The 18,595-nt window shown below is 39.4% G+C and overlaps 1 protein-coding gene across 1 annotated transcript in view; it reads left to right on the top strand.

The window, feature by feature from the left end:
- Positions 1–18,595, top strand: part of CAMK4 (calcium/calmodulin dependent protein kinase IV) — a 135,271-nt gene that overhangs the window by 115,645 nt on the left and 1,031 nt on the right. The window contains exons 6-10 of the mRNA XM_057367511.1: positions 5,900–5,990; positions 7,814–7,888; positions 10,825–10,900; positions 14,461–14,587; positions 16,665–16,817. Of these exons, the coding sequence (XP_057223494.1) occupies positions 5,900–5,990; positions 7,814–7,888; positions 10,825–10,900; positions 14,461–14,587; positions 16,665–16,817 (522 nt within the window). The remainder of the gene's footprint in view (positions 1–5,899; positions 5,991–7,813; positions 7,889–10,824; positions 10,901–14,460; positions 14,588–16,664; positions 16,818–18,595) is intronic.

Genomic DNA, 18,595 nt, shown 5'->3' with positions numbered 1-18,595 from the left:
TCAAAACCCCACAGTCCTGGTTTGGTAATAAATTCAACATGCAAGTCCTAAACATATTCTATCAAGCAATGTAACTGATGGAAATTTTCCTTTTGAAAACACGAGGAAATCTGATATTCACAACCATGGCTGTCACATTATCAGCATCCTGAACAGAAAATATTACAAGCAAACCACTGCACCAGCCACATCCAATGACAGGCATCTGCCCTATACTAAGCCAGTGCACAGAAACCAGCCATCCTCAGTCCTTCAGTGAAGGTCACTGCTCAGGAACAGCCATCCTGGAGTTAGACACAGACACATGTGGAAAGCAGAGAACAGGTCAGGGCCTTCATGCCTGAGTTGGAATAACACCAGGAATTCAAAGGCTGAAGCCAGGAAAGCCAAGACAGAAAATGAGAATGCATCTAGCATCAGATAAGAAAGGTAGCAAATCCAATCATTCTTCCATCCCAGGAAGAGCTACAGATAAAGGAGGCCTATTGAAAGGTGTCTAGAAGAAGGGAGCACAGTTTCTGCCTTTTTTTTCTGCTGGTTTTGTTAAAGTTCAGCTACATCTAGATGCCTAGCACAGTTAATAGCCATGACTGAGCTGTAAAAGATGAACCTGGAATAAGAAAAAGTTAAGTGAAAATTAGTTTCAGAGCATATTTAAATAACTTATTRTTCTTAATTTGTTTGCACCCAGTGACCTGCACAGTACCATCTTTAAGGACCAAGCTTTTTATGCCTAAAATAGATTTAACACATAACACTCACTTCTGGTGGAGGCTGGGCAGAGAAGTGGGTAAGTACTCACTTCAAGAGGAAGAAGGGAAGAATGACCTTCAATCAAAAAAAAAAAAAAAAAAAAAACAAAAAAAAAAAAAAAAAATAAAAAAAAAAAAAAAAAAAAAAACCATCTGAAATAAATAATGAAGTAATGCTGAACAAAAGGTACAAGGGGACACCTGTGGGATAACAAGGCACAAACTTCACCAGCAAGGCAGGGTTTTGTTCAGATCAAGCCATGCCAAATCAGTCTGACTTGTTCTCAAACACAGTGAGAGACATTTTTAGTGGGGAAGAAACTGAACCTATTGTACCCACTTGAGTGAAGCAATGAGTGAAGCTTTTTGTATTTGACTCATCTGACAGACTCACAATAAATTAGAGAAATATTATCAAGATTATGTGATTTTAAGTTGGATGGGGACTGGTTGTCTCTACTGAGAATGTCTGTTAGCTTGTTTAAAGATCAAAAGTGGAGGTTCAGGAGAAGCCTTTTCTGCTCTTCTGTTTTAGTGTTTTTGTTGACAATGTCATATGATGGCATAGAAGGTATGCTTACAAAAAGTTTTGTATGCTATAAAATTGGAGAGACCTGCAAGTATGTAGCAGAGTAGAAATAAAATAACTTTACTAAAATTCAAATGTCCTTTTTGTACTGTCATAGACAGTGGGAACAAAAGAGAAAGTATTTGAAGGTTACACTGGATCAAAAGGCAGACAAGAGCGGTATATATTGAAAAAAATGGCAAATATATTTATTAATACATTCTATAAAGATTTTCAGGTCACAGCTGGAATGTATTTTTGCATTTTAACACATTAATGCAAGTTGGCACTTGCCTGGAGAGAGAAGAAGGATGACCACAAGTCCAGAAAGGACTGAGCAAGCAAAATCCCATCAGTCTTAGAGAAAAGAATGATTGTATGATTGTGTACAAGGTAACAAGTATTTAAAGATAATCTGCTCTCTGCCTCTACCATATACCAGAAACAAAGTAATGTGCTCCATCTGGCTTTGTCAAAATCCAGGTGAGTTGCAGAGAAATACCTTGTAACAGTCAGAAAATCACAGCTCTGTAGCAAATTGCTTGGGGAAATTGTGGAGCCTCTAGTTGCAGAGGTCTGCAGGAATAAACTGAACAAACTGCTGTAGGTGTATTGATGCTGCCAAGGAGAGGAATAAATGATTCAGGTTCACTACAGCCCTCGTTTTCTACAGTTCTGTGTAATGGGTACCATAAATAAAATTAAGGGATAAGGCCAGAGTTTTAARTAGTTTGCATTTGTCCTTTTGTCATAAAATCTTTCAAGTTAGATAGGTACCTGAATTATTAAGCAACAAAATAAAGAACAAAAGAAACTCTCACACAGTAGTTGGAAAAAAGCTTAGGGGAGGAAAAAAAAAAAAAAAAAAAAAAAAGAAAAGAAGTCTTTGTGTTGCAGCCATATTAAAGTCACGGAAGCTGGTCAGTCATGAGTTGCTGTTACGTACTCCAGGAGCAAAGGCCAAGATGAAGGCTGCCTTCATCACAAGCAAGTCCTGCAGAGAAGGGCCTGTGTGTCACACTAGCATGACCTAGGGCTATGATGAGTCTGACCTCAAAGTTTATCAAAGAGTAATAAGACCATGCTACTCAATTTTGTCGTAAAACTTTTCTCCCAGATTACCTGAAATGTCTTGGTTTTCTTTTATTGGCTGGCATTCTCTGTTAAAAATCTGAAATGAAAACAGGATATTTTAGCTAGTGTAAGGGCACCACATAATGATCACATTTTAATGCACACACTATGTTGAACTGTTCTGACATGCTGTGTATTTACAAACTCTACATCCAGCCATAGAAATACAATCTTTTCCAAGTCTCATCCATACGTTACAGGTGGAGACAGTGACATAATTCAGCCATGCCTTGGTACATAAAGTGAACTCTGGCACRATACCTGGCCCCAGATCCTCTCATCTGATCACATAACTTAGTCATTAAGAGACATAGCACATAAATAGAAGAACACAGGATGCCTCTTTCACAATGGAAGTGTGCAATGCCCTAAGTTGGTCTACAAAATGGGAAAGTCTTTGAACATGTGCTGCAGAGRCTCTGCCTGAAAAGGAACATAACTTTTATTAAAACTGGTGTATGAGAAATAAAGTGAGAGCAATCAAAATACGGCACAGATAAACTGAGATAAGTGCTACACAAACTGGATTATGCTAATTTAACCAAACCTGTTTCTAAGAATTATTTAGCTCAAAATATTGTTCATGTTGATACAAGACCAAGTAGCGGTCAATACCAGGAGCTCTAACACTACGTGGGCAGCAGATGAAAATTTGCAAACAGGTCAGTGCCAGGGTATCTACTAAGCAAGAGGGCAGTGCTGAAAATGGACAGAGTGTTGCAAGGGAGTTGTGGAGCAGGAAGCATTCTCAGTGAGTGACAGGTGACTCAGGCTGGAGAACGGGAGGTCACTGCATCTGCTAGAAACCTTTAGTAACAAGGCTGGTTTTGGAGACAGACACCTTTTACAGAAGTCCAGCCAGCTGTCTCTCCCCTCAGAGGGCTGGCAGTCCACAAGTCTAGTTGGTATTTCCATGAAGATTGGGCTATCTTCATCAATAAAAATATTGGGGGTCTTTTGTTGGATAGGCTTTGGGGTTTTTTTATCACAGTACCCTTTTCTCTGTTAGTTCACCAAAAAAAATRTTGCCCTTATTGGTCAAACTCAAAAAACCTGATGTGTTATGGACATTACAAGCTGCCAGCAGTAGCACTGATAAACCCAGGAGCTGGCAGCACAAGGCAGCCCCAGTCATGTGCATATCCTGTCACAGCCCAAATATGTCAAGCAGGAGAAACAGCAAAAGAGAGAGGACAGAGCATCAGGAACTGGTTTTAGGGTGTGACTGCAGCAGGACCTGAGTGGGCTGCAGAGAGATGTCAGAGGAGGAGCTCTGCTGGGCAGGAATTATGGATTAGACACTGGGAAGATCAGGGGAGGTCTGGTGCAGAGGGAGCAGCTGTAGGTGTTGTGATGAGGGCACATGAGAGAGAGCTCAGACTACTGCTGTGGCAATCATTGAAAAGTGTGKTTTAGGTGATTGAGGAAATTTTCATTTGTTAGGCAACCTGAGAGTTTTATGCAGATGGTGGGCTGGACAGAGGAGGGAAATTTTCCTACCTGGGGTCTTGTGAGTTTACAACCAAAAACACCCAGTTCCCACTCCATGTTCAGCACAAATTGTTTAAAAAGTCAGTCATGAGGCACAAGCGTGGTTAGCAGATGTTGCCAGTTATGGTTCTTGCTGTGTCTGAGAAGAAGCCCCACAAGCTCGTCTCAYTTTATGACTTAAAAGGGAGGAAAAGTTGAACAGCTTCTCACAAAATTCCCTCCCACATAAATGTGTTTCTGGAGAGAGAAGAAAATTTCTATGTTTTCARCCTCACAGCATAAAATGTTTTTAAGATTATGGGCATGTTTTAAAAAGGACCTGCTAAAAGACTGCAAACTTGTCTGGAACATTCACCTGCACAAATTTGGTCAAGGATTTTTTTGTGCAGATGAATTGGAAGTGAAATGCCTGATCCTTCTCACTCCTACAGAGGCAGGTCAGCTGATCTGCAGCACATGAGCACAGATGAGTTCAGACACCTTTTTCTGTCCACCCCAGTTTGATGGCTTTTGGTCCACTTCCTGTGCACCACCATTACCTCTGCACATCAAACACRTTACTGTTGTGCTGTGGGGGCTACRTCTCCACTGGCAGATGAAGATATATTTTTATGCAGGATAGACATGACTGCAGCCATGCAKATGTAGCAGCATTTAATGATGTAGCAGTGTGGAATCCATCAGTTTCCATATGTTGTTATCTGTTTTCACCTTGGATAATTTATTAGCTATCTCAATGTAGAAAACAGCTGGAACAAACACTTATATTTCACTGTGAAGTAAGGTATATGATAGTCTTTGGCTGATCTCCAAAAGCCACATTGTGACAAATCCTGTGACTTTAGGATTGCAGAGAAAGTCAATAAAAACCGCTAACTGCACTGTGAGAAACACACATGAAAAGCACACAGTGTTGCCAMAACAACACCTAAGGACAGAGCAATGTATTCTTCCTTAATGTTATTTCCTCACGTGTAATTTATACAAACTAAAATTCCAATGAGATACACAGTCAAGAATTCACTACAGATTCGGACATTATTGCTGTTTTTTTCTAGGTGAATATTTAACCATTTGTCATTTCTTGCATAAATGTGAGCACAGACTGGATTTTTTTTTAGTCATGAAAACACAGCTGAGAGAGATGCTACTAAAATGTAGAACATAAGACTTTCAAATAAGATACCCTTAAGCGTTTCTAAGACTTCAGAGTTTTGTATGAATATTTTATCAACAAGTAAAACAGAATTTCTTCACTAGTTTATCCTTTTTTTTTTTTTCTGTTAGTATAGTGTATATTATATTTTTTTTTCCATTTCTGTCCATAGCAGTGCTAAGTGGCAGCCACAGGTTCTCGAATTTTTTCTTTCCATTAGTGCAAGGCAGGAATTCAATGGTAAATGAAATCACATGTACTGCATGTGCTTTGGCAAGACAGATGGATTTTTGGTACTTTGCAACTGGGTGATTTTAAAACTTGTGACACATCTGGAGCAAGGGACCCCAAGCTGGCCCAGGACATCTAATGCATCCTTTCTATTCAAATATRTCTGTTTCATTTTGAAATAGTTATGTCACCATTTTCCTGTCTCTCAGAATATTATAATGTGCAAAAACTACCTTCCTCTGAGCCAGACTTCAGCATTTCAACATCTATTAGATTGCTTCTTAGGAGCTACTGCTGTATTTAAAATCCAATAATATTTTTTGAGATGTTTTTGTTCTTAAATGGACATGATGCCTTCCCAAATTTCATTTTGCTATTCAAATTACAGTATGTATCCAAGGATCTTACACTGAGCAGGTTTGCAGAAAAATGAGCTGCTGAAAATTAGTGAAGCAACTCTGTKTCTCACACGGAGAAAATACTAATCTGCTGCTATGGAGAATTAGAAAGATTTCAGCTCATGCTTGACCATTCTGACTTACATGCTTTGATTTTCTCTTTTTTTAGTACCTGCATGCAAATGGGATTGTGCATAGGGATTTGAAGCCAGAAAATCTACTCTATGCAACACCAGCACCAGATGCACCACTAAAAATTGGTGAGCAGCATTAAATGTACGCTTCCCTGACGCCTTTGTGTCAGTAATGTGTGCCAGCTGATATTTGGGGTAAATGCATCTCACAATCATTGTAATTTATTTGAAGCCAGTGCTTGATGAACAGCAGGTTACTTCAGCAGCACAGCTGTACATGGTGGTTTCAAATCCACTGCAAAGCTAGACGCTTGCTTAGAGAATTTATAGTCAAAATCATGCAGAACGCGGCAGAGAATAAAGCACTGAGAAGAAGGGTCATGAGAACACCATAAAGCTCTATGCACCCCATCTGTGCCCTTTTTATCTGTTAAACTRGTACTTGCAGGGGAAAGATAACTTGACCTTAAAACAAAAATGTGCAGGTAATTTGTAGAAAGTAAACTGAGCAAGGCCAATTTTGGTTTTGATGGTGGATTTGAGGAATGTGGAGAGATCTTTGCAAAGAGCACAGTGAAACTCTCTGAAGCACRGTCAGCACCACAGAGGGGGTGAGGAGGGACAAGGTTCCCCTGGTCAGGAATGTATTTTGCCAGTTCTATTGGAGATGGTAGACCCTACCTCCAAAGGGCATGGCCTCCAAAAATTCTGTACATGCTTAGTTTTTGCTTGAGCAACAAGGAGCATCTGTGCACCTCTTCTGAGTCGTATAAGATGAGTTTGGAAATACCACCTGGCGCTCCCTGGGTAGTGTTTCCATGTTTATCAAGCTGGTGTTCATCCTGAGTTTCTGGACCCAAATTTCCATGAACTGGCCTCAAGCAATTTAGTAGAAATTTCTRGGAACCTTTTATTTCTCAGGGTGAGGTTATCTTAATTTATATCTTACCCTAGTTCTTATCTTYCCCGGAAAAGCTCTAAACTTGAAAATTTAATGCTGTGCAAGTGACTTTGGTTTGACGTCCAGAGTTTGTAGGGCTTTTACAGTATTTTCTAAAGGCCACAATTAATTCATCTTCCTGGCAACGTCATTGCCTTGCTTGAATTGAAATCYGGTTTGCAATGAGTGACTGTGCTTATAAAAGTAAGCTGTATTTCTGATTAGATAAATTATAATACATAAAAGGATAGCCATTTAGGAGCAAATGACCTATTTTTATCCTATCTTAAGTCAAAACCTTCCCTTTTATATTCAGTATAACAAAACCAAATACTTTTATTTTGCATTTTTACAGCAAAGGTGATTGTTATAACCTAAACTGTAATTTGGAATAAGATCGATTTATTCTCAGTGGAAATTAAGAGTTGTGAACACTTCAATTTTTATGACTTTTAAAAAGGAGTCATGCAAGCACAGTGTGTATTGTCATGCCTTTGCTCTCTGAATAGTAATTCAGGATGGAAATATTGCAAAAAGAAGGTTTCGTCTGGTACCATTTTTATGTCTCTAGAAGCCTTTTATCAAAACATTGCTAGGATTTTGTCTTGCAGACACTACATACTCTAACCCTTGTCCAAAAAAGCAGCCCAAAATATTTCTGATAATTTGACTGGATTACTCACAGAGTGGAAATTGAATATATACCTGAAATATAATTCTGGATCTCTACTTGTATGCCCTTAGGCCCCCCACTGTGCTGCCTTTGTRCAGTTTTCTGAATAAAATGCAAGCTACATTTCTGTCAAGCAAGAGCAAGGAATACTCATTTGTACAGCAAATTTCRCTTCTGGATTGGAGCCTGGGTAGATTCTTTAAATCAATGCTTACCTCTGGAAATGTCAGTACCTTTCATTTAATGTATAAATGTTTATTTCATTGCATATACAATATTAAAAAATGCATTATTACAGGAGGTATGAACATTAATAATCCCAAACCATTTTAACAGCTGACTTTGGACTCTCCAAGATTGTGGAAGATCATGTGACCATGAAGACAGTCTGTGGAACTCCAGGGTACTGTGGTATGTTGTTTTGTTACTTACATTTGCTTTTATAAMTGTAGAGGCAAAGGAAAGAGGACACTGGAGAAGACCATGAGATCACTCTAATACCCCGCAGCACAGCTGGCAATGCCATTCGAGTGACATTGTCATTGTCCATTACCCTGTGTGRCATTGCCTACAAAGCATGCACAGGTGCCAACTCTGTTTTAGAGCAGCACCCAATCCCAGCCCAGTTACATTCATAAGACAGAATTTCACACATTAGCTATTAATGTTCTGCTTTTCTCCTCTTATGACAGTCACACCACCGGTGCCATACATCCACAGTTAGTGCTTAACCCTTTTTGTGCCCATCTTTGTGTACAATAAAAACAGGATAAGGCTTATTCTCACAGAAGAGCCTCAGAGCTGTGTTGACTTAGTGGGAAGAGGCTGAATATCTCTRTGGAGAAGAGAAGAAAGGAGCCTTGTGCCTACAGTCATGTGCCTATAGCAATCCTTGATTTACARCTCAAGTTAACTGACCGTGCAGAATTTCTGTTGCCTGGAAAATATTCAAGCATTACTTTCCAGAATTGGAGGAAACCCGGGAGAAATATTGTTTAAATGCCAAATTAAACTATGAATAATTGATGGTTCCGGACTGCCAGATCCCACATCCTGCCCACCCATCTATCTGCAGCTTCTCCAGAAGGACACAACAACAAAAACACATACTGGAGTCTGAATATTTTGGCATCAAGACTTTAATCTACAGTCCCCGGGATGTGCAGATTGATGCAGAGGATGGAAAACAAGAAGATTGTCATGGAGAACTTATTTGATGCAATGTTGTTCCTTCACTGAACATAGTAAGAACAGCATAAGTAATTTCTGAGAGTAGCACAAAAAAATTAAGCCAGTGAAAGCAGTGATTCATGATCAGTCTGTTGCAGGCAACATCTAAATTAACAGCAATGTGTCAGACAAATCCATTCACCAAAAGCAAACTTCTGGAAATCTTAAAAAATTCTGAAAGCCCTTCTGTTCATGGCTGTGTAARTGTAGTGTGGGAAGGGGAAGAGATTACGTTGATGCATATAGGTACAGCCAGCCCACTGTGCTCCAGAAATGTGGCAGTCACCCCACGTGCATCACAGATCCAGTGGGACCAGAGTCCTCAAGCAGTGCCTGTTAAGCTGCTTGGGCAGACATTCACTCCTCCTTACTGTCACAAAGTTGGAGATGCCCAAAACTGCCTTGCCATTGTGTTTGCTCCTCACTGCGGCAAAAGCAATTGCCTGTCTTTCCTTCCAACTAAAATAGAATATCAAAAATAAATCCTAAATGAAGTGCCAAGTGAAGAGRATCATAGAATCACTAGGACTAGAAAAGACCTCCAAGAAGGATGAGTCCAACCTTTGACTGACCATCACCATGCCCAGTAAACCATGACACTAAGGGCCACGTCCAGTTGTTTCTTGAGCACCTGCAGGGATGGTGACTTCACCATGTCCCTGTGCAGCCTGTTTCAATGCTTAACCACCCTTTCTGTGAGAAAATCTTCCCAGTACCCACCCTAAACCTCCCCTAGCCAAAGCCTGAGGCCATTTTCTCTGGCCCCAGCCTGTAGCACTGCAGGAGGCTGTTGTCCAAGTGCCAGGCAGGACTGGCATTTTTTCTCATTGGACCTCATGCCATTGGCCTTGTCCCATGGATCCAGCCTGTCCACCCACATCCCACATCTTTCCCAGTCCCCTCCTGACTTGGTGTCATCTTCAAACTAACTGAGGGTGCCCTCGATCCCTTCATCCAGATCATGATAAAGATGTAAAATAGGACTGSTCTCAACACTGAGCCCTGGGGAACCCCTCTGGTGCCCAGCCACCAGCTGGATCTAACTMCATTCACCACCACTCTCTGGATCCATATGTCCTGCCAGTTTTTCACCCAGTGACTCTGCACCTGTCCAAGCCATGAGCAGCGAGTTTCTCCAGGAATATGCTGTGGGAGACAGTGCCAAAGGAGTCCCCATAGACAACATCTACAGCCCTCCCCTCACCCACGYGGGGAATCTCCTGCTCATAAAAGGGAGATCAGGTTGCTCAGGCAGGACTCTCTTTTCTCCTGCTGGCTGTGCCTGATCCCATGAACTGTATGTGCCATGTGATCACCCAAAATTATCTTCYCCATGACCTTCCCTGGCTAGGGGCCTGCAGTTCCCTGCAGGGAACTGCCTGCCTTTYTTGTGGATGGACATCACATTAGCCAACCTCCAAATCACCTGGAACCTCCACAGCTGGACAGGACTGGTGAGCAGTGATGGAGAGGGGCTGGCAAGCTCCTTCACCAGCTGCCTCAGAACCTTTGGATRAATCCCGTCTGGTCCCAAGAACTTGTGAGTGTCTGAGGGGCTCAGCAGTCACTGCCTCCCTCCTCCTGGATGACAGGGGGCCTGTTCTGCTCCTGTCCATTTCTGCCTGCTCAGGGGCTGGTTCCCTGAGGATAACAGGTCTTATGGTTGATGAAAGAAGGCCTCATTAAGTACCTCAGACTTTTCCTCATCCTTGATTCCAGTGCTTACCTCTGCATCCAATGAAGGCTGGAGATTTTCACTGGCCCCATTTTTGCTATTGTATTTACAAAAACACAAAGTAAAATCCTGAAGTCGAACCACCACCTTCTTGGTCACACTGTATCTTCAGGGCTGCTGTAGCTTCCTGTGGTTCCTTTCACAAACCTAAAAAAACCAATTCAAAACAAAAGTACATTTCCCATTTTATTGTAGCTCTGCTTGGGCATGACTTCTGTTGTTTTATATACAGTGAAGGGAATAATTTGCCTAATTAAGGTCTTAAAGGGGCAGCCTTAACTTTTTATAGGAGACACAAGTGTGCATGGACTTTAATTGACTTTGTGGCTATTATTTCTTCACTCAGCTTTCGTGTTACTGACAAGTGTTTTGTCCTCTGCAGCACCAGAGATACTACGGGGATGTGCCTATGGCCCTGAGGTGGACATGTGGTCCCTGGGGATTATCACCTACATCCTGTAAGTGCAGACAGGGATACAGAGAGGCTCACTYTTTAGCACCCACAGGATTTTATGATGTTATGAGCTGTGCCATTGGAAAAAACAAGATTCTGAACTTTAATTATTATATTCCTAATCTTACTGAAGTAAGTAAAATCATAGAGGAGCATGACAAAACACTCAATTTAAATATTTGATAAATATAACACTACTTCCTGAACAGCAGCAAGATCTGTGCAGAATCATGCTAATAATGTGAATGAGTGTAGACCAAAAGTTTCAAACAGTTGTGTCTAAAAGTAGGCATTTGTGTCTTAGTCATGTTGTGGGTAGTCATGATTCAATACTAAGAATTATAATTACTTTATTGTATTGATTAAATCTTTCAAAGGAGGATTACTGAGAAATTGCATATGATATATTGACTCTTCTTTTTATGGGACAATAATTATGAGACTTAATTTAGTCCCTTGGCAATGACTATGCAAAGATGATTTTTTGTAGTTATATACAACACTTTCAGGATATCTTTCATGGGAAGAATATGAGATTTTATATATGTGCTTTAAAGCTGTGGAAGATTTTATACATGTGGGCCATTGTCCTTCCCCTACTAGGATTAACTATGTCCAGGAAGTACAATATGCAATAACACAATTATTTACCTTTTGTCTTTTGCAAAGGAAGGATTACTTTCTTTAGAGTTTATACTAAAAGCCCATGTAAGGATATATAAACACTCTAATGGTAATGTCAGAAAACATCGTTTGTTCCGCATATGAGCCTCAAATTGTTCACAGGTCTCSTTTCGGTTTCCTGCAAATAATCACCTACAATATTCCTGTTTACTGTCCTTTTATCTGCTCTTTTTTGMATATGTATATCTTTGTCTCAAGGTCTGGTTTAAGACCCAAACCTTGTGTTGAAGATCACATCTCAGATATTGCCTGCCAGGTGCTAATTTGCTGTCGCTTCTACAGCTTCCGCTCATGACAAACAGGAGTGAAATTTGCCAGCAAGGTGGTCACTAAGATTGGAGAGGCGACTTTTGCTGTCCCGTTACAAAGTCATCTAAATTAAGTTATGGCCTTTCCTACTCATCCAAATCCTAATGAAGTTGTTGCACTTGAAACCAAGAGCCTTTCTTAAGCAGAACTTGTTTTCAAGTGTAGGCAAGCTCCAATCAAACTCCAAACAATTCCTATCTGATTATACAGAATGGCATTTTCTATATGCATCTTCTCAAAACCTTCCAGCTGTTCTGTGGTTGCTCCCAAGCCACATTGAATTTCTCCATTTGTGTAAACACAAGTGTGTAAGTTCATGCTCTGGATAGTGTTGCATCAGTACAGAATTTTCTATTCTTCCTCCTAATCCTGTCCTATTCCCACTTCAAAACCCGATTTGATCTACAGGGACAAACCAGGCAAAAATCCACCTGATTGTCTCTTCCATTTAGCTTTAACAGTATTCTATTTTAAAAAGTCTTCTATTATGTGTACAATGTTGTACGTCTCAGCCTCACAGTTCAGTGGAGGAAAGCCTCTTACACATAGTCAAAAAAATACATTCCTGTACTTACTTCTAAAATGGAGTGGATATAAAAGTTAACAACCATGTCACAGAGGATCTACACAAATCTGTATCTTGTCATTAATCAAAGTGGAGTTACCACTTGGTCAAAAAAAAACTTTGACACATATTTTGACAGAATGGTTTTTCTTGATGTAAAGCATATTAAGACKTATTGGTGATACCTGTCATAATTCCAGGGAAGACACATGCATTGTTTTAAAAGCCAAGAAGAACAGTCTTTTTGTATTCCTACAGCAGCTTGGAAATCCTTCTGCATGTTTGAGATGTAGATAGTGATCAACAAATATAGAGACTTTGCCTGTAGCTGAAATTCCAGGGATTTAATTAAAGAAGTTATTTCAGTAACTTACTTTAAAGGAGACAAAGTACCATCTGGTCATTTTTAATTGTTTTTTAAGCTGTTTCCATTGACTCATCCTTTATTTGTAGGTAATTGATTCAAAATAAATTGCCATAATAAAATGTTATTTCAAAATAAAATGAAATCAAGACCAGTTGCACTTGGTATTGCACTGATATAATTAATCTAATTTGAAATCACACCTTTAATTTTATTCATCTATTTTGGCATGCAGCAAAAAAAAAAAGTCCATCTGCTGAAATGGATTTTCAAATAGAGGCATATCTATAGAATTGTTAATGAGAAAACGAGAGGTGATAGTAGTAAGTTATATTGAAAATAGAAAATTCACTTAGGAGGCTTCCAACACAGTCACAGAAAGGCTTCAGCTGGTTCTTGCTGTCACCAGCTACTCAATTTGAAAAAGCAGTGTGGGCTGAGCCAGCGAGGTGCCTTGCTCAGGGGTGTTCCGTACAGACAGCAGGGACCTGGGGCAAGCCCAGAAGTGGAGCTGGCAGAAGTAGCAAACAGGAGGAAAGCAGCAGAGGGACTCTGGCTGGCCACCACCTCTTGAAGCACATGATGCTTGGAGGCTGGATCCTTATGTTTTAATACACTTCTGCCAGCTTGGAAAAGTAATCTGCCCAGAATGTGCTTACAATGAGGTGTTTCTCCTCTTCAGCAGTAGAATTTGATGCAGCTATTCTACCCACAGCTATGCACCACTCCCAAAACCACATTTCTTCACTGAACCTCAGCCTCCTTTTTCAGGACTAAGCAMACTGACTGTGTTTGACTATACAAAAACAAGTAAAAATGTACGGTTTTTCTAGATTTGTTGCTGTCTTAATCTTTATGATCTACCATTGTTTTCCTCTCATCATCTTAGTGCTTGTTGCATTTTCTGGAGGAAGAGTAGCACATAGACTTTCTGTTAAGCTCAGATCACATACTGGCTARATAGGAAATTCACTTTAAAAAATCTGATTATGTGTGGAGGAGAGATTAAAGTGCAGTGAGGCAATAAAAAAAGACATTATACAAATGGAAACCACTTCTGTGAGTCTGCTGTCCCTGGGGCCAGCAGTGTGGATCTCTGCTGGGATCTGTATTATTCAATATATTCATAAATGCAGTCRTTAGTGAGATCACAAGATTTCTAGACTGCATGTAGGTTACCTAAGTAAAGATGAGGGCTGATCATGAAAATCTAACAGAGGTTTTTACATACTGTGAATTATAGTATGAAACAATGTACAAGGATGAACTAAAAATCAGTCCTAACTGGACATATAAAAACTTCTAACTTCATACCTAAAATGGGTTTCCTCAGCTAATTCCTATTCCTCTGGTGACAGTTACAGGGATTCTGATAAATGCTCTATGATCCTGTATTAATAGTTCCAATTAAACRCATGGGAAAATAGAAAAATTACAATAAGAGCCTTTCCCAGTGTTTAAGAATACTTATGACCACATTTCTCTCTGCTCTGTAGAATTAGGAGTTTATAAGTACACCCAGGACTGGTTTCCCAAAGGGATCTACGGGATACAAAGTAGGGAAAAATACTATCATGAACTCTTTCTAAAAACCCAAGACTAATTAATCTTTGATAAGTGTATTTCTTTTCTATTCTTGCAGTCTTTGTGGCTTTGAACCATTTTATGATGAGAGGGGAGATCAGTACATGTTTAAGAGAATCCTGAACTGTGAATATGACTTTGTGTCCCCCTGGTGGGATGATGTGTCTCTGAATGCCAAGGATTTAGTAAGTAAAGCAAAAATGAGACTGGAGTATATAGTACTGCTTCCATTGAGAAAGAGTCCTTGTTGGGGTGGGGGCAGAATAACTATTTAATTAATTGTTCATGTTTCTTTCTTCTTGTCTTTGCTATATTATGGAGCAGTTAATCCAGTGCCGTAATTTTGCACTCAGAATCATGGATATTCAGGTTCTTCTGTGAAGTAAGCCGCAGATTGTTGGCAGCTGTCACAGTGTTCATGTCTGCCTGCCTTTCCTTCCAGCTCTGAAGTGTTTCACTGTTCCTGTTTTCTGGGTAAACACCTTCAGGGGAATGAATGTAGAAACAAGCCCTTCATTTTTTGCAGTTTTCAAGCCTGAATTTTGGGGGGAAGAATATAAAAAAGACTGAGACTTCCCCCCCCCACCCTACTCTGCTTTTTCTGATACACCTTTTCTGTCCATTTAAGCTTTTTTTTTTAGTAGGTGAGAAAAGACTGTTTACTTTTAAATATGGTCCATTAGCAAAATGCAAGGGCTGGCATGCTATCTGGACTGTATTCTTTTATTACTGGATAAAGTAATTTGGATCCAAGAGACACTGATCTCCAAAGATAGGTATGCTTGAGTCTGACTTTTGTCAGTAATAACTTGCATAATTCAGTTATTTCATTAGCATTGAAAACACAAGTGCTCTGTTCCATATTACTTTTACAAATTGTGCCACAAATTATAAAGTAATTGGTGTTAGTGAAGTACATCAGGATATTTCAAAGGGAAGGACTTTAGAAGTTCAAGTACTTTTTTTGTTATTTTGTGAGATATGATGTTTTTCTAAAGTAAAAAAAAATAAAAATATSATTTACTTCCAGATAAACAGAAGCCTGCAGTTAAAGCTTTTGTCCAAACTGCTCCATACCATTTTAGTGAAATAAAGGTCAAAGTTTCAGGTTTGAACACTGTAAAACAAGTTGTAAATTAGGATGATTACTATGACTCTCAAAACCCATGTTGAGCAATTCTGGGTTCAGTTGAACTGATTTGCTTAACTCAAGGTATTTCTTGGAGACACAACCAGTGTGCCTGTTCCACTATGCCTGTTCTCCTGCACCCACTTCAGGGTACCAACTTTCTTTAAGAACTCTTTGTAGGGAAATTTCAGAGAACCCTAAAACAAGTTTACCCTCACTCTTGGGCACACAGGAGCAGTGGAGCCCTGTGTCATCACTTGCACTCTGCTCCGAGAGGGTCTTCAGTCAGGACAGCTGGRTGAGTGCGGCTCTCCAGAGTGTCATCTGTGCACTTGTTACTCCATTCTCACCCTTCTTCTTTTTAAAAAACACCAGAGATACAATAAAACCTATGGAATGTTGCTGGACTGGACACACTTTGAATCCAGCAGGACCATCTCCAGTCCCAGGGAAATGTTTGCAGGGCCTTTTCCCCAAAAAGTGTCCTATAGTCATGTTTGTAGAAGAGCAGGTTTGCTGGCCCTAGTGACAAAAGGAAATAACATTAATTTTCCAAGTGGGCTAAGACAGAAACGCTTTACAGTGCTTTTTTTATGTGTACATGAGGTTTTACAGGGACTGAAGGAAATATTTCCTTTGTGATGTACCTGACAAGGACTGCATGGCACCATGAGCTGCACTCAAGTCTCCATGAGCTGCATACACTATAATTTAAAATTTCTAATCCAGTTTAAAACTTGTCCAAATGCAAAAGTAGAGATGCTGCTCAGAGGAGCCTGGGTTATTCTGAGAATCTCTTAGGATTTGTATGACAATTCAGACATGAAACAGCCAATGACAGATATAGGTCATTTGCATTGGTGCATGYTCTTAATATGTTGGTAACCAGTTGATTCTTTCTCTTCTCTCTTCCCCCTTAGTGGCTGTCTTAATCAGATGTTTTTTATGGAGGACCAAGAAATGCCAGAAKCAAAATACTTGCAAAGACACATATGAAAATTCTTGTTGGTTTCTTAGATTGTCTCACMTAAGATGCTCCCTAAACCAAGACCAGAGCCCCCAAATGCAAAGCTAGGTAAATCCAAATGAAGAAAAAGGTTGACAGTCTTTTGTACTTCTTGCTTGTGATGCAGGTTAAAAAGTTGATTGTTTTAGACCCCAAGAAACGCCTCACCACCCTGCAGGCTTTGCAGCACCCATGGGTCACAGGGAAGGCAATCAACTTTGCACATATGGACAACGCACAAAAGAAACTTCAAGAATTCAATGCCCGACGTAAACTTAAGGCAAGTCTCTGCTCATAGTGTCTGTTTTGGCTATGAAAGAATGCAATTAAATTAGCCTTGCAGAAACCTTGCACATTTCTGAGGACAACATTCCATGGTGTTATGGAAGCTTTTTAATTAAGATGACTGATGAAAATTGAATTTGAAGCTGATTTAGTTGATGACTGAAGCCAAACAAATAGAAAGGTGTGAAGYTGATTGAAAACTCTGTCCAAACAGTTAGAACTGCTGAGGATATACATGGCTATTACAAAGTCCTTACTTTCCTTCTTTACTTCCCTTCTTACTTCCTTTCTGTCCATTCTTCTGTCCTGTACTGCTTGTGCRTCCTTAGAATACTGACCAGAAAGAACAACATTCTGAATAATTTCTTAATGAGCATGCATAAATCTGGAAGTAAGTTAGTCTACCATAGCATATGTTGATCCTTAAGCAACCCTGAGTACCTGTACCTATCAAAACAAAACAGGAGGTTTAAACCATCCTTCCATATGAAATCGAGTGAGCATTTCAGATGTGTAAGTCCATAAAATGTCCCAGGATGCTCCTTTACCATCCATTCTACATGGGAAGAAACCTATATGGGAAACATCTCTAGGTGCAAACAGCAGGCAAATGGACACCTGACTGACATAAAATCGGGAAGCTTCCTTCTCCCCTTTCTTCTCCTCTTCTGTTAGCTCAAGACATACTTCCAGGGATGATTCAGTGCAGGAAATGTTGCCTACAGCTACAGTGAAGCTGTCCTTGTAGTCCTGGGTAACAAGAGTAAAAAGCAACTTGACTGAGGGTTTTATTAAATCTCATACAAAAACCAATTCACAAAAAACAAACCCTTAATTTTGGCTTTACTATTTTTTTTTTTTTTTAATAGAGAACCATGGCAGAGAATCTCTACCAGGCAAAGAAAAGCATTATGTCATTTACAAAGGTTTCAGAGATTGTAGATATAATGGACACTGATGTTTTTGATTTTGCTTTTCTTTATATTTTTACACAAGAGGTACTTTTTTGAAGCTTAGTTTGTTTAGTCTCCTACAGTCAATGAATTTATTCTTTTTTWACTAAAAACTGTTGCTTTTATGAGTTTATTTCTTCATTGCTTCTCTGKCAAAAATTAAATTACCAAATCGTCAGTTATTAAGAGGATTGATTGAAGTCACCAGTTCTTGTGGAATTAATGCTTTTCCACAAATATGTCTGTAAAATAAACAATGAATTTTTAGACAATTGGTTCCTGGTCAAAAAGATAAAACCAAAGCAGACCTCCAAGTAGAGAATACGTTCACCAGCTGATTTTTTGTTGGCAAGAATAATATGTAATTATCTCTTAACTTTCCCAAGATAAAAGTGCATCATCCAGCTTTCTTTATGTAAAGACTTATTTTTATACAATAACTCTAAAGGTCTCAGTTGAGATTTGGTTTCTCACAGGATGTGTTGAATTTGTTTCATAAGCATGCAACATGGCTTGTGAGAGTAAATTACATGGAAGATATCTTTACACTTTTTAGTATCATTGAATGGCCTGTTCTCTTTGTAATAATAATGTGGATGTCTGTGATTTTTCCTTCAAGAGGTCTAGTCTCTCACTTTCAAAATATTTGCTTTTTTTTGATTTATGACTTAAACTATTTCTTCATAATCTGCTTTAGCTGATTCTTTTTTTATAAACATTTTACAATGTTTATGTAATCTGTTTTTCATTAMCATCTTTCTTTCCCTTTTATCTTTTTGTCTTTCCTTTGTGGAAGCTTTTTGTCTTTCCTTTGTGGAAG

This window comes from Malurus melanocephalus, unplaced genomic scaffold, assembly GCF_030028575.1.
Source record: "Malurus melanocephalus ecotype Western Australia unplaced genomic scaffold, MMel_1.1 scaffold_80, whole genome shotgun sequence".
Lineage (NCBI taxonomy): Eukaryota > Metazoa > Chordata > Aves > Passeriformes > Maluridae > Malurus > Malurus melanocephalus.
The sequence above is the reverse complement of the archived record's forward strand: the minus strand, read 5'-3'. Positions and strand labels throughout refer to the sequence as shown.